At 41.7% G+C, this 25,777-nt stretch overlaps 1 protein-coding gene across 1 annotated transcript in view; it reads right to left on the reverse strand.

Annotated features, from left to right (window-relative positions):
• The window catches only part of LOC311143297 (collagen alpha-3(VI) chain-like), a 159,745-nt gene that overhangs the window by 116,252 nt on the left and 17,716 nt on the right, over positions 1-25,777 (reverse strand). The window contains exons 2-6 of the mRNA XM_084179125.1: positions 16,088-16,201; positions 12,507-13,103; positions 8,717-9,310; positions 7,772-8,407; positions 7,015-7,605 (exon numbers count right to left, since the gene is read on the reverse strand). Of these exons, the coding sequence (XP_084035251.1) occupies positions 7,015-7,605; positions 7,772-8,407; positions 8,717-9,310; positions 12,507-13,103; positions 16,088-16,175 (2,506 nt within the window). The 5' untranslated portion in view covers positions 16,176-16,201. The remainder of the gene's footprint in view (positions 1-7,014; positions 7,606-7,771; positions 8,408-8,716; positions 9,311-12,506; positions 13,104-16,087; positions 16,202-25,777) is intronic.

Genomic DNA, 25,777 nt, shown 5'->3' on the forward strand with positions numbered 1-25,777 from the left:
ATCACGTATTGATTGGACACTTTCTCGCATCTTATCAGATCCATCAAGTAAAAATACGACATCGACCCCATCCACCATCTGGATATCTGATGTCAACAAAGTGGAATTGTCTGAAATGAGCAAACATAATAATTAAGTCCATATATACGTTTTGTATTCAATAGGATGTCAATGCTGCTCTCTAATAGTGTGATTTGGAAGACATTCTCAGTAAACTACAGTGAATTTATAAAAATCTTTGATTTAAAAAAGCCTTAAGTGATTGTGAAATATATCTTCATAATCTTACCAATGACAGTTGAAATTTCAGGTGTTTCCTTAACACCACTCATTACAGCAGCCACGGAAGAGTGTATCCCGTCAAGGTTGTTAAAATTGGCAACAGAAAAAGAGTGTGCTGGTGTAAAAGATATGCTTTGTAACTCCAATGTATCAGCATTCTTTGTTCCAAAGCTAAATGTTCTTACTCCATCCCCTCTCAATGACTGCGCTGGTCCCCTTAAGTCATTACTAGATCTCCCACCACTGAAGACAAATAGATATTGAGGCACACCCTCTGCACGTCTGCCTCCAGCCGAAGCAGGAAAGACAGTGTCTCTCACAAACTGCAGTGCTGTGCCAGTGTTGAGGATTCTTCCAACTTTGTGCCTCATGGATCTTATTGAATTAAGCACATCATTTTTAGAAGAGTATGAATTCAGATAGAAATTGGGTGTGGCATCCCGACTGTACTGAACAAGGGCCACCCGGTCGCCATTTTCCTCCACATTAAGACTCTCCACTACTTTCTCTGCAAAGCGGCGAATCCCCGCAAAGCCAGTTCTAGAGTCGTCAGATCCGTCAATGAGAAATACAACATCCTTTTTGTCAGATTCTGAAATGAAGGTAAAGAATGGTTGCAGAGAGAAAGGAAAGCCACTTTTCTGAGAGGGCACAGAAAGCAAGGTCATTGCTAGCATAAAACCATTGTCCAACTGAAATCTCAATAACCTTATTCTCTTAAGGAGAAACACCCTAGACACATATCTATGATTTCCTCAAAGGACATGCATTAACAAAGATAAGATCCTTTACCTGAACACAGAGAACACATGCCACTACAGAAAAATGGAAATGGCTACAGCTTACCAAAATGCATGGTATGGGCAGTTGGCACTGGTTGACGAGATGCTTCCGTTAACAATGACAACAATTCTTCCTGAATTGTGGGAAGGTCTTTGAAATCAGTAATAGAAAGGGCGTAATTAGGTTCATGAGATATCGTTTGTAGTTCAAGTGTGTCGGCATCTCCTGTGCCAATACCGATTGAAATTACTCCCATTTCTTTGAGCTTTGTGACAGGGGTTCTGATATCATCTCTAGATCTTCCCCCACTCAGCAGTATCAGTATCTGTTGAACACCTTGCAGGCTTCTACTTCCATTGGAGGCAGTAAAGACATTGCCCCTCACGTACTGGAGAGCTGCTCCAGTATTTAGAGGACTTCCTCCTTTGTGCCTCAGACCTCTTACGGCATCAAGAACATCATCTTTTTTTGAATGCATACCCAACTTGAAATTGACCTCTGCTGTGTCACTGTACTGAACCACAGACACATGATCTTTTTTCCCATCTACATTGAGTTTCTCCACTACTCTCTGAATAAAGTCTTGAATATCTGGAAATTTTCTTCGGGAATCATCAGAACCATCAAGTAAAAATACAATGTCCCTCCTGTAATCATTTGTTGCAGCATCTATAAGCATTTATAAAATGTGTTAATAACATTTTACATATACATTTAGGGAATTCAATAAACAACTGTGTTTTGTGAAATGAAATACATCAACATTATGCTAACTTAATTGACCAACTACAACATTACTGTTGTGATGATTGCAGTCTTACCTATTAATGTTGTTGGCAAGTTAGTAGTGGTCAATTCAACTCTCTCAACAGCAGATAACACTTGCTGTTGAATGTTTGGGAGATCGTTGTAATGTGTAGCAGAGAAAGCATAGCTGGGTTCATGTGAAATTGTTTGAAGCTCAAGTGTATCGGCATTCCTCATTCCAACCACTATTGCCATAACACCAATTTCTTTCAGGTTTGTAACTGCATTTCTAACATCATCATTGGACCTTCCCCCACTCAATAGAACCAGAATCTGAGGGATGCCCTCTTGGCGTCTGCTTCCAGAGGAGGCAGTAAAGACATTGTCCCTGACATACTGGAGAGCTGCCCCAGTGTTGAGGGGTCTCCCTCCTTTGTGCCTCAGGCCTCTTACACTGTCCACAACGTCTTCCTTTGTTGTGTAAGTGTTCAGATAGAAGTGGGCCTCTGGTTCTCTGCTGTACTGGACCACAGACACTTGATCTTTGTTCTCCTCCACAGCGAGTTTCTCCACTACTCTCTGCACAAAGTCACGCATTGCCTCAAATCCATTTAGAGTTTCATCAGAGCCATCCAGTAAAAAAACAACATCCCGTTGTTTGGATTCAGATTTATCTAGAGATTCATATGAATAAAATGTCATTCTCAGGTAAAATTATAAAGAAATATCATGTACATGTACAGTACCAGTCAAAAGTTTGGACACACCTACTCATTCCAGGGTTTTTCTTAATTTTTACTATTTTCTACATTGTAGAATAATAGTGAAGACATCAAAACTATGAACACATATGGAATCATGTAGTACCCAGAAAAGTGTTAAACAAGTTAAAATACATTTTATATTTAACCAGCATGGCTACCACAGCATTCTGCAGCGATACGCCATCCCATCTGGTTTGCGCTTAGTGGGACCATCATTTGTTTTTCAACAGGACAATGACCCAACACACCTCCAGGCTGTGTGAGGGCTATTTGACCAAGAAGGCGAGTGATGGAGTGCTGCATCAGATGACCTGGCCTCCACAATCACCTGACCTCAACCCAATTGAGATGGTTTGGGATGAGAAGGAAAAGCAGCCAACAAGTACTCAGTATATGTGGGAACTCCTTCAAGACTGTTGGAAAAGCATTCCAGGTGAAGCTGGTTGAGAGAATACCAAGAGTGTGCAAAGCTGTCATCAAGGCAAACTGTGGCTACTTTGAAGAATCTCCAATATAAAATATATTTTAACTTGTTTAACACTTTTTGGTTACTACATGATTCCATATGTGTTATTTCATTTATTCTACAATGTAGAAAATAGTAAAAAGAAAAACCCTGGAATGAGTAGGTGTGTCCAAACATTTGACTGGTACTGTATTTGTGACTAGAAAATAATAGCGACATTTTTCACAAGGCATGCTTAAAGAATGAATGAATGTACTGAGTAAGACATCCAGCTATTTTCAGCAAGAAGGTAGCAACCTGAAATGTGACAGATTAAAGGGCTAATGAAGAGAGGGAGAGAAATAACTCCTTACCTACTACAGTTGGTTGATAAACTCTTGGCTGACGAGGGACCCTTTTTACAAATGACAAAAGCTGCTGTTGAATGCTTTCAAGGTCATCGAACCGAGGGACAGAAAGAGCATAGGAGGGAATATGAGCTATCATTTGGAGCTCTAATATGTCTGCATTCCTTGTACCAATACTGAATGGTACAATTTTGTCCTGTTTCAAAGCTGCAGCAGCACCTCCAACATCATCTTGAGATCTGCCACCACTCAGCAGTATCAGTATCTGAGGGACGCCTTCTTGGCCTCTGCTTCCAGAAGAGGAAGTAAAGACGTTGTCCTTCACGTACTGCAGGGCTGCCCCAGTGTTGAGTGGTCTACCCCCTTTGTGCTGTAGGCTTCGAATGGAACTTAGAACACTTTGTTTTTCTGGATATGTGTTCAGTAAGAAATGGGCCTCTGGATTTCTGCTGTACTGGACCACAGAAACTCGATCTTTGTTCTCTCCAACATTGACGTTTTCCACTACTCTTTGAACAAAGCCAAGCATTGCTGGAAATCCACTCCTAGTATCATCAGATCCATCCAAAAGGAACACTATGTCTCTCTGTGGAGCGTCTAATTCAACCCAAAAAAACATTGAAGGATCTATTTAATAATAAAACCATGACAGATACCAGGCCAGGCAGATATGCATTAATGCATGCACAAGGACGGCATATCAAGTAGACCTATACAGTGTAAAACACATGGTCAGAAATATTATCCATTATATATTTTAACTATGATGACTTTCACGTCATTACATAGCTCTATAAATATAGCAAAGCCTTGTAACCATGTTTATCAATGCAACATGCAAAGAAATAGGAAGTGAAATTAAAGGGATTTAAAATGGTCTCAAATGTCAAAACATTTAAGAAAGTTTGTAGAGCGAGATTTTCAGTTTTAGGAAAATATGTCAAGATGTGAAATCAAACACTCCTTCCATGAATGAAGAGGAAGATTGTATGCGTAAGACAGAGAATAATCTAAACTTGTTTAAAACAACTAGACAACGATATACTGTATCACTGGCTCAAGAAAGAGCTGAAACTGAAAGAACCGGAAAAGCACATTTTCCTGATTTTAAACAATCAAGAAAAGCATGACGTTTCTGTAATGTGGAACAAGAAAGCGGGGATTTGTCATTTGTATGCTAATAGAAATGTCTTTGCAAAACAGTAACCCTCCCAGCACCATCTCTGCTGTTTTGTTTATATAATTATGAGTAGGAGTATATTGGGGTAACCATTCAAAGATGCTGGCCTCTAGTGAAAGCAGGCAGTTTGAGGGAAATTAAACTGATCCACTGATTTTCTTCAAAGAATGGTGCAGTTTCATAAGTAATCAAACTATTCAAGACGACTATTTGAAATCTTTAATTCAACTTCATTCTTGACTGGGAATCATGGCAGCTCAACCCGACAATAGTGGGGGGCTCATTTCCCATTTTTGACTGGACAAAGCCAAGGATCTCTGGCTGTATGGACAAAAGTTCACCAAAGACGGGTAGGTTGAAAATAAATCTGGAAGAGTAGGCAATGCTTCGCAGCTCCTCTTGCCTTACATTTTTAATCCCAATGGCAAAAGAAAGAACCCCAAGATGTTTCAGATCAGATGCAGCGGCTGTGACGTCATTACTCGACTCTCCACCAGTTAACAAAAACAAAATCGGAGGAACCCCTTCCAGATGCCGACTCCCGGAGGAGGCAGTGAAAACATTGTCCCTAACAAACTGAAGAGCTGTCCCAGTGTTGCGGGGTCTTCCTCCGTTATGCCTTAGGCTTCTAACAGCATAGATGACAGCCCTTTTGGTATTGTGAACTTTCAGGTGGGAGTACTCCATAGCATCGTCACTGTATTGCACAACAGCAACTTGAACATTGTCCCCATCGATGTCAATTAATTGTCCATTCTTCGTATAAATATGCCATTTAGCAGATGCTTTTATCCTAAGCGACTTACAGTCATGCGTGCATGACCCATGTGTATGGGTGGTCCCGAGGATCGAACCCACTAACTTGGCATTACAAGCGCCATGCTCTACCAGCTGAGCTACAGAGGACCACAGACAATAGAGTATAAACTCTCTAATGGCAGGCAATCCATTTCTGGAGTCGTCTGAACTGTCAAGGAGATATACTATATCCCTTTTACTGCTCTCTGTATCAACTAGGTGGTGAAGATAGATAGAAATGGGATATATTGACTAACAATTATATTATAGAAAAGGCATGTAAGATGTAACAAAAAACAAACATTTTTAGGAATGTTTGAAGCTGAATCTGAACACAAGACATATCAGAGGGAAAATACCACTGAGAAGAAATTACAGCAAAATTACAGTTGTGGTTATTTGTCTGTATCAATACACATTTGCATGCATATCTGCAAGGGTGAATGAGAATCTGGAATAGTGTATGCAGGTTTTGGGAGCACTAAACTACTGTTCTGAAAGGTATCATCACAAGCAGAACAACAAAGAACCATCTTTTCAACAAAAATATGTCAAGTTTGGCATAGTTTCTCCATACATGGTTGAGGTAAGCGATAAAGAGAGAGAACAGAGTGAAATAGGAGGAAATGTTTTTGGTTTAAGAGAATAAAAAGCCAATAAATACTCTGAATAAGACATTTTAAAATACTATTTTCTCAATCATGCAACTAAATACTAGCACCTTTCTACCAAAATGCATAACATGTATCAACATAGCAGGAAATGCTCTACTGAGACTACGTTTACCAAAGGCTTAGGTATCCATGAATTTATCATGCTTCAATTTCAGCATTGTTCCAAAGATAAAGAATATGGTATGTTTCTTGTATTTAGCATACTCATATCCAAGCTGAAGTTCTTACCTTCTAAATCAGGAATTTCAGGAGTCACAGGAGCTACTGATTCATCTGTGTCTTTCGACAGGCTTTTAAGCATAGCAACAAGCTGTGGCTGGATTGAGGGCAGCTCAGAGAACTCAGTGACCTGGTATGTGAAACCAGGTTGGAAGGAAATCATTTCCAACTCCCGGACATTGGCGTCCCCAACTCCGACCCCCATTGACACAATTTCCAGATCTTTAAGAGCTACAGCAGGGCCCTTAACATCATCTCTGGATTTCTTGCTAGTCAAAAGAATCAGGATCTGGGGCACACCTTCCAGTCGTCTACTGCCAGAGGAGGCAGTAAAGACACGGTGTCTTACAAACTGGAGAGCTGCCCCAGTGTTTAGGCTCCTTCCACCCTTGTGCCTCATATTACTTACGGCATTAATAATGGCATCCTTTGTTTTGTGAGAGTTCAGATAGAAATGGGCCTCTGGTTTGTCAGCATACTGAACCACAGAGACTCTGTCTCTGTTCTCCTCCAGAGACAGTTTATCCACTATACTTTGAACAAAGTCTCGCACTGCTGGGAATCCACTCCTTGTGCCATCAGAACCATCCAGCAGGAATACAATATCTCTTTTCACAGCATCAGTATGAACTGAGATAGCATTAGCATGAACCGAAGCTGAGACACAACAAACAAGGCACGTTTAGAAGAAACAAATATCACAGCACAAAGAGCATCAACACAGAACATGATAATTTTTTTTTTTTTTTCTTACCTTGCTCCAGAATGACCTTCAGCTGTTCCTTGGGAAGGCTCACATAGCTATTAAGCCTTTGTTGGACCGTATTGAGCTGGCTGAATTCCTTCACGTTGAAAGCAAAGGATGGGTTGTGAGAAATGTCCTCAATTTGCTTAGGGTCTGCATCCTTGACACCAACGCCAAACGGTACCACTCCATCTGTCTTTAAAGCGCCAGCAGATTCCTTCACGTTATCCTTTGACTTGCCTCCGGTCAAAACGATCAAAAACTGGGGGACATTTTGGGCCGCACGGCTACCATGAACCGGGGACAGGATAGTGTCCTTCATGAATTTCAAGGCCATTCCGGTGTTTAGACTCCTTCCACCGGCCAGTCTCAGATCATTAACGGCCCTTAACACTTCAGCCTTATCCTTATATGTATTCAGGTAGAAATTGGGAGCTGGCCTCTCACTATGTTGGACAACTGAAACGCGTACTCTATCTTGTCCAATATCAAGAGGCTCAATGACTTTGATGATAAAGTCCCGGATGTAGGGGAAATCTGTTCGGACATTATCAGAGCCGTCAATCAGGAATGCAACATCCCTCTCACCTCCAATGACTGCTGTAAGAAAAGAGGAAAGGGAACAAGACCTTCAGTTTTGTCAGTCAATAGCATTATTATGCAGTTTGTTCTATATCTTTCATACCATTTTACATGTTTAAATATTTAATATCCACTGTTAAATCCAAAATGTACTAATAAAGCTAAAATACAAGATAAAGCTCACCAGCTTCCTCGGTTATTTCGATGTCTGTTACTGAGATGTCTGTGTCACCGACCACAGTAATCAAAGGAGTCATGATCTGTTCAACAACATTTGGCAGGCTAGAAAAACTGCTTTCATGGTAAGCCAAGTTTGGGACAAAAGCGACCGTCTTCAAGTAGTCCTCATCTGCCTGGCCGGCACTGACTGTGAAGGTCAATACACCCGCCATGGCCACTTTGTCTGCTATCTTTTTAAACTCTTCCTGGGATGGGCCTCCAGTGATCAGGAGAAGCACCTGTTGGACACCCTGCCTCTTACGTGACCCAGTCGAGGCCTGGAACATGTTGGTAAGGGCATAATCCATAGCCACTCCTGTGTTCAAAGTAGACCCTCCCATTAGCCTGAGCTGACCAATGCTGGTCAGCACATCATGCTTTGTGTTGTGTGTGTTCAGGTAGAATTCGATCTTTGGGTTTTCTGCAAACTGCATGAGGCCAATGCGCACCCTGTCGGGCCGCACGTCCAGCCTGTTTACCACGCCGACAATGAAATCTCGCACATATGGAAGATTGGCACCCCCAATGTATCTAGAGCCATCCACCATAAAGACGATGTCTCTGACTACTCGCTGGGTCTGCACTGTTGAAATTTCAACCACTGGGGAAAAAACGGTAAAAAAAAACAATTATTACACCTATTCTAATATTCAAGTTGCAAATATTAGATGTCAATGATTTTGAATAAAGCCCTAGGTGAGGGGAGTTCCTAACTAATCAGTGACCTTAATTGATCAATCAAGTACAATGGAGGAGTGAAAAACTGCGTACTCTCTGCCCTCCACCGAATGAGTTTGACACCTGTGCCTTTTGGGGTCTTGGGGTAAGAAAATGCCACCTTACATGTGAGGTATACATTTTATATAAGTAGCTAGTATGAATCATAGTAACGATAGGAGAGGAGCATTACCTGGCTCTGTGGGTACCTCAGTCACCACAATCCCAGATAGAGTGGAGAGGGGAGAGACAATCACCGTGGGGTTGCGAAGCAATATGCGGAAATCCTTCAGCATGAACACCAAACTCTCATCAAAGGCAATCTGCTTCAGCTCCTGCTCATCGGCAGCCTTAGAGCCGGCAGCCAGGGTCATAACCCCCATGCGCTGCAGTGCCTCAGCAGCCTGCCCCACACTGTCACTGGACTTTTTACTGGTCATCAACAGCACCAGCTGGGGCACACCTTGCTGAATACGACTCCCCTTGTCAGCCCTCAGCATGTTGGTCCTCACAAAGTCCAGGGCCACCCCGATGTTCACCGCTTGTCCCGGTCTTGGCTTGAGTCTTCCCAGAGCCGCACTCAGGTCCTCCTTGGATCCATATGCGTTCAGGTCTATCTCAAGCCTGGCAGCGTTGCTGAACTGGGCCACACCTACTTGCACTTGGTCCGGTCCGATCGGCATGGTGTCAACAAACCTTTTGATAAACTCACGAAGAGAGTTGATCATTGTGGCGCCCATAGTGCTGTCAATGAGAAAAATGATGTCCCTTTTTCCCACTTCCAAGGCTGAAAGAGAAAATAAAATGACACATGTTAGAGAAAGCTATGATAAAAGCTAACTATTATTAGCTAATTAAAGCTAATAAAGCTGTGATACTCACTTAATGGTAGCCTAAGTACAGATGCAATTAATTAATTAATGCCATAGTTAACATGAATGAATGCATTCACAAAGCATGCCATGTTTAAGAAAGGCACAAAAAAATGGCTTATTAGGATTCATGTTAATAAAGGTGTGTCATGTGGTCCTCTGTAGCTCAGCTGGTAGAGCACGGCGCTTGTAATGCCAGGGTAGTGGGTTCGATCCCCGGGACCACCCATACGTAAAAATGTATGCACACATGACTTTAAGTCGCTTTGGATAAAAGCGTCTGCTAAATGACATATTATTATTAACATCTGGAGAAGTATGAATTGCTGCAAATTGTGCAAATATAGAGAATGGTGTGATTTTGGAGGTGTTCTAGATGCATTTTATGTTATGCTACCAGTGGTGTAAAGTACTTAAGTAAAACTACTTTAAAGTACTGCTTAAGTCGTTTTTTTTGGTATCTGTACTTTACTATTTATATTTTGTTCAACTTTTACTTCAATACAGTCCTATAGAAAATAATTTACTTTTTACGCCATACACTTTTCTTGACACCCAAAAGTACTCGTCACATTTTGAATGCTTAGCAGGACAGGAAAGTTGTACAATTCACTCACTTACCAAAATAAAATCCCTGGCCATCCCTACTGCCTCTGATCCGGTGGACTCACTAAACACAAATGCTTTGTTTGTAAATTATGTCTGAGTGTTGGGGTGTGCCTCTGGCTATCCGTAAATTAAAAAACAAGAAAATTGTGCTGTCTGGCATGCTTATCACAAGTAATTTGAAATTATTTATACTTTTACTTTTGAAACTTAAGTATATTTTAGCAATTACATTTACTTTTGATACTTAAGTATATTTAAAACCTAAATGTTTTAGACTTTTAGTCAAGTAGTATTTTACTGGGTGATTCACATTTATTTGAGTCATTTTCTATTAAGGTATCTTTACTTTTACTCAAGTATGACAATTGGGTACTTTTTCCACCACTGTGTGCTACTTGTTTAGGAGAAGAGGGTAACTGTGTAATACTAATACAATTACATGTTCCTTCTTCACAGGAAGAGATGAAAAGATTAGCCGTAGATCTGTACTTTCTCAAAAGTATTTTAATGTTGACTGTACTATACTGACTCTGTTTTACAAATCTTTAATTGAGAGCATTTACATGTTTTGAATAATGTTTGTTGGTTTGGCAATGCCACTCTCAGACAAAATAATATGCTGAGAAGGATTATCACCACAGCAAGCAAGGTACCTGGAGTCAAACAGACAGGCTTGGATGAGATCTTTAAGGTCAGGGTCCCCATCAAGGCTCACAAAATCATTTTAGACCCATCTCACCCCCTGTACCTGGACTTTGAACTACTCCCCTCTGGGTGCAGGTATAGGGCACCCCCCAGCAGGAAAAACTGAACTAGACAATCATTTTTGCCAGGTGTGATATCCCTCTTAAGTGCTCGGGCTAATGTTCCTATCCACTCAGAAAGGCCATCAGGCTAGTCTCTTTCATTGGTATACAGTATACTGTATGTAACTGTTATGAATTTTGTATTGTCAATTTGTTGTCTACTGTATTTAAACGCCACTTTAAACATGTACATGATACTGCAACAACATTTCCCCATGGGGACAATAAAGTCAGTAAAGTAAATTAAAGATCTAGTTAACCGTATATGCGAACATCTACATCGAAGTGAGACAGCAAGCTTACCTAACCAGCTAACTAAACTATACCAAACCTACTTTATCATGTTGCTTTTTTGTAGGTCAGCTAGTTTAATTACACATGATCTAAATAGCCAATTGTCTAAACTACAGTATTTCAGTATTCAGTTAAAACTATGTTTTGTAATGCTTGTGCACTTGTTAGATCTGTTATTTATTGTCAATCTGGCTTAAGTTAGAAATCAAGTCAAGATGCTAACCTGTCTGTCTTTTGTCATAACTTTCATTATGATGCATTGGCCTATTTGTGAAATGTTATCTACCGCTATTTCAATATAATATTAGATTGATATATTAGATTGAGATAAATATGGAGTGTACCCTTTCCCGAATTTCAAGCACCTGCTGTCTCACAATTAGATATGTAAGGCAGCCCCCGAAATTACTCTTCTTATCAACAGTCTATGCAAAAGGTTTGATTGTCTTCTCAGGAATTCAGCCTTCTTTGTGTTGATCTCACCAACCCCCATTGTCTCACCCCTGAGAAGCAGAGGTTACATTCTGTAGGTCTGATATCTGACTGGAGGTTAACTTTACAGTAATTCTATTGGTCAACAACTCAGCTTTTGAATCCAAACAACTCAGATGCTTATTAAAGGGTCTTTGATTCATTGTTCTTTCTCTTATGTTCCTGACCTGCTGGGGTGAGATTTTCTTTTCTTTCTTTCTTTCTTTCTTTCTTTCTTTCTTTCTTTCTTTCTTTCTTTCTTTCTTTCTTTCTTTCTTTCTTTCTTTCTTTCTTTCTTTCTTTCTTTCTTTCTTTGTAATACTTGTTAATGCTTTGTAAAGCTGGGCCCGAGAGTCTGATAAACAGTCATCACTAGCTGGCCTCCGCCCAGTACCCTGCCCTGAACATTAGACACTGTCAATAGCTACCACCCGGTACTCTACCCTGCATCTTAGAGACTGCTGCCCTATGTACATAGTCATTGAACACTGGTCACTTTAATAATGTTGAAATACTGTTTTACCCACTTTATATGTATATACTTAAATATACTATTCTAGTCATGGCTCATTCTATAAAGCTACTGCTGTACACACCTTTTCTATGCATATACTGTCCATATTTATATTCTGGACTCTGACATTGCTCGTTCTGATATTCTTTTAACTTTTAACTTTTGGATTATGTGTGTATTGTTATTGTATTGTTAGATATTGCTTCACTGTTGGAGCTAGAAACATAAGCATTTTGCTGCACCTGCGATAACATCTGCAAATCTGTGTACACATCCAATAAACTTTGATTTGATTTCAAGTGTTGGCGACTTATTATTCTTACAGTACCTAAAGTATGGAATCAGCTATAAGACACACAAAATAAAGATGTTCCATGAACCCCGAACCCACTCCCACCTTGCATGGAAGTTACCTACCTTCTGTGAATTCATTCTGAATGACAATGGTGCGCTGGGCCACCCCGTTAATGTATGGTAGCAACTGGTCACCCATGCTTGCCACTGCTCTGAAATCAGGGGCCGACAGAACAAAGCTCTTGTCTGTGGCGATAGTCTCCAGCTCGGCGGTGGCCGCGCTGCCGACTACTACACCAAACGTGATAACGCTTGCTGCCTTAAGGGCCCTGTCACCCGCACTGAAATCGTCATTGGACGGTCCAGCACTGATAACCACCAGAGCTTGGGGCACCCCCTCCTCTGCCCTGCCCCCTGATGCCGGACTCAACAGGCTCTCAGCGACTTTCTCCAAGGCGGCTCCAAGGTTAGCCTCATCGCTGCCTATGAACTGAATGGCCTTCACTGCATCCAGGACAGCGGCTTTGTTCTCATGGGTATTTAGAAAGAACTGAACCTCGGGGTCCGCGCTGTACAGAGCCACGGCCACCCGAATTGTGTCCCTGCCCACATCAAGGCCCTCAATGACTTTCATAGCCAAATCACGCACACGGGGGAAGTTGGCCGCTCCAACATTCTCAGATCCGTCAATTAAGAGTACAAGGTCAGCTGACTCTTGTGCTTAAAAGGGAGAGAGAGAGAGAAAACAGAAAGAATGCAACGTGAAAGTGTTAAAACAGAGAAAGGAGAAAGATAACGTGCTGGTACATCATTGAAGGTAACATTCATGGTGAACACAATCAATCATTAAAAAAACATCACAAAAACACATTATACTGCATGTAGGCTGAACCAAGGAGTGATTACATGTTGACCTTAAGTGATAATGGATGCAAATTAGTCTGAGCATGACCCTGTAGCTTGCTATATAATACTCCATTAATGTAAAATACATTTGGGCAGTGCGACATCAACAGAACATTACGGAATAGTGTTGAAGCACTGTACTCATTATATACTCATAATACTCATATACTCATAATTTCATAATACTGTTAAAATGTTTTTTTCATATCAAACACAATGAATAATATGGATTGTAAAATGTCAGTTTCTCCTTTTTATCTGTCTTATATCAGCTTGGGTTCTATGATAATGCACCAAAAATAAACTCCTTCAACACCATTGAGTTCAGCTACCCCATGCAGACTCATGTTACAGACCTCAGAGATATTGGGTACCAGTCATGACCCTGTGGCCCATCCTTGATGCTTAAGAGCCTCTACCATTAATCAAGAGAATAAATAACTATTCTATAACATTTTATTGTACATTGTGCTAAGCTGTTATCTTTTACTTGCTAATGTTGATATTACACTACATTTGCACTGTCAATATTATACTAGATAAAACTAGAAATCTCTCTATCTAGGCTCTGCTGCAAGTCAAGGATGAGTCCAGGCAGGTTCATCACTGTTTCAGTTGTAGAATATTATGCACATATTTTACACAGTTATGAAGACAGTAACTGATAAAACATAGCCTAAACACACAAAACATAAACAAGACGCACAAGCAGTGGGTGGGTGGTTAGCCATCGTCAAAAGCTGCTCTCCGTGTTTCGGGAGGCCGTTCTGGAGAGACCATTTGTCACCTCTATTCATTCGCTTTTTCAAAGATCTAACCCATAAGGGGTTAATATATGGAGATTTGTTGTCAATGAGACAAAAGCAGAAAAAGTGATTTTTGTAGAGCAAAGATCATGGACTGGAGGTGTTTTAAATATATATGTGTATTAGATGATAGAGAGAAAAAGAGAGAGAGCGACAAAGAAAGAGATTATTGAAGTCAATATCCTGTTACTGTGTCATGTAAATAGATTATTATCCACCTGTAACAGTCTGCCATGAATGTTGAATTGTTTGAAGCTCCTGCTTGTAATTATTACAGAGTCAATGTTGTTGTCAGCAACTAAAATGGCAAACTAATGGTGATTTGTCTTTACCATTTAAAAAAAGCACTGGATATATCCAAATGACTGAGATGGCCTGTTCTCAGTTCATGCATAAGCTTTATAAATTAGTTGATCTGGCTTGTAAGAGGTATAGCAGCCATCAGTGCCATCAAAAGCCTTCTTCTGAAAATCATTAGGAGTGTCAATTCCATTCAAATCTGGGTGGTGATCTTAAAGTGTTACGTGCAAATTAAATGTGATGAGAAACAGTGATGTTAATAGGTGCCAGACGGTGGAATGAGGGTTATCGTGTTAAATACCCCTTGATCGTGTTAATACAGGACTCCATCCAGACATGGCCACACATTCGCAGCTACTTTCTTATTTTATGATAATGTAGGCATTAGTTTGGTAGTGACACAAGCCCCCTTTTGTTACCCGTCACATCTCGAGGCAATCCTTTGACTTCGACAGCCACGGGGGCACCCCCGGCCTGGGTCACTGTGCCGCACAAGCCCACCACTAAGTCCTGGATTACCCCCCCCAGGGCCAGGAAAGAGTCTACGCTGAACTCTTGTGTGTCCTGCAGCGTGCTAGCCATCTCCCTGAGCTCCCAGTTCACCGTGTCCTGCACCCCCGCCGCAAACACCTTCACACCAGCCAGCCACAGCACCTGCATCTTGGGAGTGCCCGTCTGTCAGGACCACCACCGCCTGGGCCACGCCCTCGCCAGCACGGCTGCCCGCCGCCACATTCAGGTGGGGCTGGTTGAGGAAGTCCAGGGCCAGGCCTATGCGGGTTCCACCTCCCCGGTAGGCCATGGCACGGATGTGGGCCAGGGCCCCCAGCGGAGATGGGTACGTGATCAGCTGGAACTCGGTTTTGGGCAAGCCACTGTACTGGATGAGGGTAAACCGCCACCCTCGTTCAGAGCTTTAACCACACTTTACCCATGCTCTAGGACGAATCCAGTAGAAAGTATATGACGGGGGCCAGCTCTTGTGCACAATCTTCAAAGGAGGAAACCCGGTTTTGAGGACTCACCGAGCCGTGACAGAGGCCAAGTCCAGTGGTATGACTGCAATCATGACCCTGTTAATGTACCAATCAACAATACCGCCGAAAAATAGGCCTATAAACTGGTGTTAAAATATTAAGACAGTACACCTTAGCTCACCTCACCTGCCAAAAGGCTATCAGAAATTAGGCTGAACTTCGATGCCAGGACTCCAAAACATGACACTGGACTTGCACTCTAAGGCTTCAGTGATTTCTGAGTAGACCTCATGTTGAGCTTTTCTCATTCACACCATTAAAATCCCTTTGATTTCCTGCAGGGAACTAGACAACTTTGTCTTTGTACCCAAATGTTTCTTGTTTCAAGAAAGGGGGAACCTCAACCCATACATGTCAATACAACTCCATCTTAACAGCAGTGCTCAGAAATATCAGCATTGTCATTCCTAATTTTTTGTTAAATGTCTAACATTTTGGCCAATTGACTCATTTGTGCTGAAAATAACAAGGATCATCCTCAGCAGCACTTGCACAGATCCACCGATTTATCCACAACCTGAATAGTCACAGTTACAACTGAGGTCTTCCAGGTGCTACTAAGATCAATGGATATGTGAAGTGATAGGGGCCTAAGACAGGGCATCACAAGGGCCTGCAAGTTGAACTGAGAAAATAAAAGCAGATTCAAACTTACCTTCCTCTTGAGCATCAAGTTTGGGCAGCAGTCCTGCAAACAGTACGCCCAGAAGAGCGCACAGCGGTAACAACCGGTGTTTCCTCATCTTTTACCCAGCACCAAAAATAACACCTGCAAATGAAATAGAACAGGAAGTGTCATGGAAGGTTGATGTTCTTTTCAGCATCACAGCAGGTAACAGTCTCCATGGCAGGTATAATTCTGCAACAACAACAAAATGACATCACAGAGGTAAAGCAAGGGAAGACTTGAATGTTGCATTTTTGTGAAGTAGTCCTAAATGTGTCAGTTTCCCTTTAACATTTCCATTATCAAGGCTTTATAATCTGAGTATTAATTAATCAATTACAGTACAACATAATCATCCATCAACATCGTAAAATGAGCATATATTTCAAAATGGAAGAACTTATAAGACTGAGTTATTGTCATTCGGACAGGGAAATTATGAAGCTCTGTGAATACCTAGCCGAACCCTAAATTAAGTTGTTTCCTTTGTTTCTGGGATAGACCACTCACAAACTCTGACACGCACATACAGTATCATCCCAAATCAGTTTGACAAAAAAATGAAGGCCTGTCTGCACTGTCCTACCCATATGAACTTTGGGGAGATTAACTCGGGGCAACTGAAGCAAACTCAGTATATAGTAATATTTCAGATGACATCCATGTCAACATCTTACGGATTTCTGGAGTTGCTCCATATTTCTGTTTTCCTCCTTGTTTTCCTCCCTTTCCCACAGTCATCACATGGTGAAAGCAAATTCCTAATGTCAACAGCATGTTTACCAGCAAATGCCTCCAGTTCAGGGTTCAAAACAACAGCCACATTCCGGTTAGCTTATGTCTTTCTCAAAGTGCTATCATTGGTGGCTCATTTCTGTCTGTCCAAATAAGTAGCAGCATAGGTGAAATTGAGCTCGAACTGGAGCTAGAACTTGGACTTGCAGAGCCTAATGGCATGATCAACACCACCTGTTCAAACAGCCAGTCTACATGAGTAATTATCTACTGTTGTCGAGGAGCATATATTCCATCTTCTAAAAGTTGTGTTCTTAGGAAGGGTGTTGGACTGGAAAGTTCAGTTTCACAGTGGGGTTTGTGTTTTATATTTAGTCAGCTTTTCCCCTTATTGGGTTGTTAAGTATCGCCGAGGGAAATTAAAAGTCTTGAGAAAGGTCAAACAGACAAACGTTGTTCCAATCAAATGTTCATAGGAAAGAGTGTGTGCAACAGTCCATTTTTTTGCCAAAGTAAGATTAAGGCCAAATCCAGGGAGAGTTTCAGATGGACAGAACAATAAAGCCTTGTTCACATTCGCAGTTTGAAGTGACTCTTTCAATTTTTTTGCATATTCGATTCTAATTTGTTCTTTTTCCTGCAATCTGAAAAACCAAAAACCACATGGAATCGGATATTTCAAGCCACGATTCCAACCAGGAACATTGGTTCCTACCCTGTCATAACTCATAATTATTTTCATTTGGTGTCATGCCAAACACCACCAACCATAGAATTTGAATAATCGTTCTACTTCTATGATTCCAACAGTCCACCCAAGTGTTTTTATCTATGAAAGCCAGTATGAAAATGTATGCACTCACTAACTGTAAGTCGCTCTGGATAAGAGCGTCTGCTAAATGACGTAAATGTAATGTAAATGTAAATGTAAATCTATATTGCTAGTCAAATCGCAATAAGATTTGTTGTCCATATCGTACAGCCCTACTAACAACCTAATAAGTTTACCAGTATATACAAACATTTGGTGGCACAGAAAGAAAGGAAAAGTGATATCTTCTTCAGGAGATGTGCTTAAAAATTAAGTTTGATTCATATAGGCCCAATGTAGGCTATACATAAAAATATATATACATTTTATGTGGTGCTCCAAACTTTTCTAAGTTAGGCGCACCAGTGCTCTCAATGAAAATGTTTCATTTAGAGCCCTGAGAACAGATATAGTATCTGAAATGATTTCAAATAGAATTTGAACCCAGGTCTGCATTCTTGTTGACCTTCATGGAAATGCCATGACGGAAGGACATAAGCTCGGGAATTTATTGGATCTCTGAAAATGTTTACAAAAACTGTAATTTACATTTACATTTAAGTCATTTAGCAGACGCTCTTATCCAGAGCGACTTACAAATTGGTGCACTCAACTTAGGATAGCCAGTGGGACAACCAACACTGGGGGAGGGGGGGGGGGGGGGTGAAGAAGGATTACTGTTATACTATCCCAGGTATTCCTTAAAGAGGTAGGGTTTCAAATGTCTCCAGAAGGTGGTCAGTGACTCCGCTGTCCTGGCGTTGTGGGGGAGCTTGTTCCACCATTGGGGTGCCAGAGCAGCGAATAGCTTTGACTGGGCTGAGCGGGAACTGTGCTTCCGTAGAGGTAGGGGGGCTAGCAGGCCAGAGGTGGATGAACGTAGTGCCCTCTTTTGGGTGTAGGGTCTGATCAGAGCCTGAAGGTAAGGAGGTGCCGTTCCCCTCCGTACGCTGCTGACCAAGCCGAAATTCACAGTCTCAAACAAGTCACACACACACACACACACACCAGTGCAGCATCACTGCCACAGGGTTCAATTCTCGGGCCGACTCTATTCTCTGTGTATATCAATGATGTCGCTCTTGCTGCTGGTGACTCTCAGATCCACCTCTATGCAGACGACACCATTTTGTATACATCTGGCCCTTCATTGGACACTGTGTTAACAAACCTCCAAACGAGCTTCAATGCCATACAACACTCCTTCCGTGGCCTACAACTGCTCTTAAACGCTAGTAAAACTAAATGCATGCTCTTCAATCGAACGCTGCTTGCACCTGCCCGACTAGAATCACTACTCTCGACGGGTCTGACTTAGAATATTTGGACAACTACAAATACCTAGGTGTCTGGTTAGACCCTAAACTCTCCTTCCAGACTCACATTAAGCATCTCCAATCCAAAGTTAAATCTAGAATCGGCTTCCTATTTCGCAACAAAGCCTCCTTCACTCATGCTGCTAAACATGCCCTCGTAAAACTGACTATCCTACCGATCCTTGACTTCGGCGATGTAATTTACAAAATAGCTTCCAACACTCTACTCAGCAAATTGGATGTAGTCTATCACAGTGCCATCCGTTTTGTCACCAAAGCCCCATATACTACCCACCATTGTGACCTGTACGTTCTCGTTGGCTGGCCCTCACTACATATCCGTCGCCAAACCCACTGGCTCCAGGTCATCTATAAATCACTTCTAGGCAAATCCCCGGCTTATCTTAGATCATTGGTCACCATAGCAACACCCACCCGTAGTATGCGTTCCAGCAGGTATATCTCACTGGTCATCCCCAAAGCCAACACCTCCTTTGGCCGCCATTCCTTCCAGTTCTCTGCTGCAAATGATTGGAATGAACTGCAAAAATCTCTGAAGCTCGAGACACTTACCTCCCTCACTAACTTTAAGCATCAGTCGTCAGAGCAGCTTACCGATCACTGCACCTGTACACAGCCCACCTGTAATTAGCCCACTCAACTACCTCATCCCCATATTGTTATTTACATTGTTTTTATTTTGCTCATTTGCACCCCAGTACAGTGAGGGAAAAAAGTATTTGATCCCCTGCTGATTTTGTACGTTTGCCCACTGACAAAGAAATGATCAGTCTATAATTGTAATGGTAGGTTTATTTGAACAGTGAGAGACAGAATAACAACAACAAAAAATCCAGAAAAACGCATGTAAATTTTTTTATTAATTGATTTGCATTTTAATTAGGGAAATAAGTATTTGACCCCTCTGCAAAACATGACTTAGTACTTGGTGGCTAAACCCTTGTTGGCAATCACAGAGGTCAGACGTTTCTTGTAGATGGCCACCAGGTTTGCACACATCTCAGGAGGGATTTTGTCCCACTCCTCTTTGCAGATCTTCTCCAAGTCATTAAGGTTTCGAGGCTGACGTTTGGCAACTCAAACCTTCAGCTCCCTCCACAGATTTTCTGTAGGATTAAGGTCTGGAGACTGGCTCGGCCACTCCAGGACCTTAATGTCCTTCTTCTTGAGCCACTCCTTTCTTGCCTTGGCCGTGTGTTTTGGGTTATTGTCATGCTGGAATACCCATCCACAACCCATTTTCAATGCCCTGGCTGAGGGAAGGAGGTTCTCACCCAAGATTTGACGGTACATGGCCCCGTCCATCGTCCCTTTGATGCGGTGAAGTTGTCCTGTCTCCTTTGCAGAAAAACACCCCCAAAGCATAATGTTTCCACCTCCATGTTTGATGGTGGGAATGGTGTTAAATAAATAAATAAATCATTTAGCAGACACTCTTATCCAGAGCGACTTACAGGAGCAATTAGGGTTAAGTGCCTTGCTCAAGGGCACATCAACAGATTTTTCACCTAGTCGGCTCTGGGATTAGAACCAGCGACCTTTCGGTCACTGGCACAACGCTCTTAACCACTAAGCTACCTGCCGTGTTCTTGGGGTCAGCATTCCTCCTCCTCCAAACACGGCGAGTTGAGTTGATGCCAAAGAGCTACCATTTTGGTCTCATCTGACCACAACACTTTCACCCAGTTCTCCTCTGAATCATTCAGATGTTCATTGGCAAACTTCAGACGGGCATGTATATGTGCTTTCTTGAGCAGGGGGACCTTGCGGGCACTGCAGGATTTCAGTCCTTCACGGCGTAGTGTGTTGCCAATTGTTTTCTTGGTGACTATGGTCCCAGCTGCCTTGAGATTATTGACAAGATCCTGCTGTGTAGTTCTGGGCTGATTCCTCACCGTTCTCATGATCATTGCAACTCCACGAGGTGAGATCTTGCATGGAGCCCCAGGCCGAAGGAGATTGACAGTTATTTTGTGTTTCTTCCATTTGCGAATAATCGCACCAACTGTTGTCACCTTCTCACCAAGCTGCTTGGCGATGGTCTTGTAGCCCATTCCAGCCTTGTGTAGGTCTACAATCTTGTCCCTGACATCCTTGGAGAGCTCTTTGGTCTTGGCGATGGCGGAGAGTTTGGTATCTGATTGATTGATTGCTTCTGTGGACAGGTGTCTTTTATACAGGTAACAATCTGAGATTATGAGCACTCCCTTTAAGAGTGTGCTCCTAATCTCAGCTCGTTACCTGTATAAAAGACACCTGGGAGCCAGAAATCTTTCTGATTGAGAGGGGGTCAAATACTTATTTCCCTCATTAAAATGCAAATCAATTTATAACATTTTTGACATGCGTTTTTCTTGATTTTTTTGTAGTTATTCTGTCTCTCACTGTTCAAATAAACCTACCATTAAAATTATAGACTGATCATTTCTTTGTCAGTGGGCAAACGTACAAAATCAACAGGGGATCAAATACTTTTTTCCCTCACTGTATCTCTATTTGCACATTATCTTCTGCACATCTATCACTCCAGTGTTAATTCTAAATTGTAATTATTTTGCACTATGGCCTATTTATTGCCTTACCTCCATAACTTACCTCATTTGCACACACTGTATATAGATTTCCTATAGTGTTATTGACTGTACGTTTTGTTTTTGTTTATTCCATATGTAACTCTGTGTTGTTGTTGTTTTTATTGCACTGCTTTGCTTTATCTTGGCCAGATCGCAGTTGTAAATGAGAACTTGTTATCAACTGGCTTTTTTGGTTAAATAAAGGTGAAACAAACCAAAAAAAAATCCTCATAAAGCAGTGGGTAACTTGCCAGAGCACCTCCCCGTTAGGGTCCCATTTTAGCACCATTCATACAGAGCTCCTGTTGTAGACCCATTCATGTCCACTGAGTTCAAAATTAATTGTATACCTGTATAAATATTGTATGGTGGGAAACCTTAGCGCACCCAAGAGTTATTCTAAACTCTGGAATTTCTGTTGATAATGTCAACGGTCATGCTGCGGACATTTCTGTGCAGAAAGAGCTAAATACAGCACCATGTGCTGACTTTGCTGTTTTCTGCGTGATACAACGCCCAACCTCAGCTCCCTTTCACTGTAAAATCCCACCATAAACCCATATTTACAATTCCAACTGACAACTGAGCTGTTCTGCAATTAGGAATTTTCTTGCATAGACAAATGAACGCAGTCACAAAGCGAAAGGGCCCAAAAAAATGTAATAGCTTTGTCTGGCATACATGGCCCATGACTGGGAAGGTATCCACATTAACATAATGATGAAGGTGAACACAGCCATATGTCCATAGTTGAGCCCCAGAGGAGTTCATTTTACGGTCTAAGTGCCCTCACACAGTGCTCTGGCAGGTACTCCAGCCAACTCACAGCGGAGGGCAGCTCAATGACGCACAGATTACAGTGAGAAAAGTGTGTATGATGATATTAAGAGCAATTGAAAGTTATTGGAATAGATGGGAAAATAGGGAAGTTACACGCTAATGGGTAAAGTTCAGGCGTTGGGGAATTCGCATGGTGTGAAAATGAAAATGCGTACAGTATCATCGGATCAAATGTTACATGTTTTCCTCACCCTCAGATCTATTCACATAGATAAGTAATTTAAAGAGTAACTTTCATTTTTTAGGCTTAGTTATAGTGAAACACGTCAATTCCGATCTTCATTTTGCCAGTTCGTAGCAAAAGCCTGGTCTTATAGAGTAGACGTCATATAGTAAATGTAAATCCGGGATACTCTAATTAGTATGATACATTACGTTTGGCATGGTTACATAAGACAGATGGTTACTTAAGGCAAAAACAAAATGAGTGTAGTTGGTTGGGGTAGATGTGTGGCTGTATAATGTGAATGTCTAGCAACTTTAGCATATCAGCTAATTTGCAACTTTTCAACTACTTACTACTTTTTACCTACCATGAATGAGTGGGAAGGTGTTCTTAATGTTTTTACAAACTCAGTGTATTTTGGTCTCAGTGTATATATACTGAACAAAAATATAAATGCAATATGTAAAGTGTTGGTCCCATGTTTCATGAACTGAAATAAAAGATCCCAGAAATGTTCCATATGCACAAAAAGCCTATTTCTCAAATATGTGGTGCAAATATTTGTTTACATCCCTGTTAGTGAGCATGTTTCCTTTGCCAAGATAATCCATCCACCTGACAGGTGTGGCATATCAAGAAGCTGATTAAACAGCATGATCATTGCGTTTATATTTTGGTTCAGTATAGTAAATCTAGCTCTTTTTGCCCCTAGCGGTTCAACTCTACCATTGAAATCGTGATGTAGAGGCACCCTGAGATGCCTCTACGTCATCTCAAGGGAGTGGTTCGGTATGAAATACACTCCCTTCTAGATGTGCTGGATGGTACCACCTCAAGGCTTACCATAAAAGCAGGTGACAGCGAGCCTTATTTGACAATGGTCTTGGTAAGTGGAGTGTGCCAATATATATTGCATGATGCTTCCTTTACTAGACTACTGATGTTATACAAAATTCAAAAGTCAGTCAGGCACATTTCCGCATATGACCAAATTCAATGTTTTTGCATACACATCTATGGTTTGCTTTTACAAAGAAAAAAAACATGTAGGCTATGGGGGTTGTACGTATCAGAGATAGATGACAATAGTGGTCATGTCAAGTAGTTGTATTTTTTCTCAACCATTATGACTGATTGGTGGTGCAGTCCGCTAGAACAGTTGGCTCATAGTACAATTGATGTGAATTCTAATCCCACATGGGGCAGATTTCTTTTTTTCTCCAAATCCTTTATTTACAATATTGATCCCGTGCCCACACACTACTAATTCTAAAAAGTGAAAGCATACCTGTGAGAGGGGACGTCCTAGTAGTAGTTGTAGGTTTTTATACAGTACCCAAGACCAATCTGTGAGTTAATTTGACCATTGGAAAAAGAGCTACTGCGGAAATACTGCAATGTGGGTAGGATTGGATTGAGCTCCTACTCTTTAATTTTCAAGGTGATGATTGCACTTTTCTTCCCAACACAATACCGCAATCAATGGGAGCCAACATTTCAAATATGTTTTTAGTGCCCCATGGGGGATTCAGATTTACACAAGAAAGAGGCAATAAATGTGAGGAACTTGGCATCTTACCACTGTGAGCTAAATGTTCAGAGCAACATATGTTTGTGATGCACATAATTTTATTATCAGAGTGTGCTAGTGGATTTCTGGTAAGTATGCTTTAGTGAGAATGGGTTGGGATCAGGTACAACTATGTTTACCCACCCCCAAAATCAATATTTATGAGCAATTCCCCACACCCTCAACTCCTTACCTGAAAACATTTGTTTTTAATTTGAAGAGGTTGGGCACCGGCTGATATTGGGGTTGAGAGTTACCCTTGGGGTGGGCAAAGGCTGAAATTGAGGTTGAGAAATACCATTTAAGGAAATAATCTTATATTTTAGAAGATAACAAACTCACCCCCAATAGGTTATCACTGAAATAGCATGTACAGTGCATTCAGTGAGAATTCAGACCCTTTGACCTTTTCCACATTTTGTTGTGTTACAGCGTTATTCTAAAATGGATTAAAGTATTTTTTTCCCTCATCAATCTACACACAATACCTCATAATGACAAAGCAAAAACAGGTAAAAAAAAATGAAATACTACTAATAATAATAATAATAGAAGAAATACCTTATTTGCATAAGTATTCAGACCCTTTCCTATGAGACTCGAAATTGAGCTCAGGTGCATCATGTTTCCTCTGATCATCCTTGAGAAGTTTCTACAACGTCATTGGAGTCCACCTCTGGTAAATTCAATTGATTGGACATGATTTTTGAAAGGCACACACCTGTCTATTTAAGGTCCCACAGTTGAAAGTGCATGTCAGAGAAGAAACCAAGCCATGAGGTCGAAGGAATTGTCCTTAGAGCTCCGAGACAGGATTGTGTCATGGCACAGATCTGGGGAAGGGTACCAAAAAGTGTCTGCAGCATTGAAGGTCCCCAAGAACACAGTGGCCTCCATCATTCTTAAATGGAAGAAGTTTGGAACCACCAAGACTCTTCCTAGAGCTGGCCGCCCGGCCAAACTGCGCAATCGGGGGAGAAAGGTTTTGGTCAGGGAGGTGACCAAGAACCCGATGGTCAGTCATATCTCCAGAGATCCTCCGGAGATTGGATAACCTTCCAGAAGGACAACAATCTCTGCAGCACTCCACCAATCAGGCCTTTATGGTAGAGTGGCCAGAAGGAATTCACTCCTCAGTAAAAGGCACATGACAGCTCGCTTGGAGTTTGCCGAAAGTCATATAAAGGACTCTCAGACCATGAGAAACAAGATTCTCTGGTCTGATTAAACCAAGATTGAACGCTTTGGCCTGAATGCCAAGCGTCACGTCTGGAGGAAACCTGGCACCATCCCTACGATGAAGCATGGTGGTGGCAGCATCCTTCTGTGGGGATATTTTTCAGCGGCAGGGACTGGGAGATTAGTCAGGATGGAGGGAAAGATCAACGGAGCAAAATACAGAGAAATTCTTGATGAAAACCTGCTCCAGAGAGCTCAGGACCTCACACTGGGGCGAAGGTTCACCTTCCAACAGGACAACGACCCTTAGTACACAGCCAAGACAATGCAGGAGTGGCTTCGGGACAAGTTTCTGAATGTCCTTGAGTGGCCCAGTCAGAGCCCGGACTTGAACCTGATCGAACATCTCTGGAGAGACCTGGAAATAGCTGTGCAGCGACGCTTCCCATCCAACCTGACAGAGCTTG

The sequence above is a fragment of the Coregonus lavaretus genome, assembly GCF_964263955.1.
Source record: "Coregonus lavaretus genome assembly, chromosome: 16".
Classification (NCBI taxonomy): Eukaryota; Metazoa; Chordata; class Actinopteri; order Salmoniformes; family Salmonidae; genus Coregonus; species Coregonus lavaretus.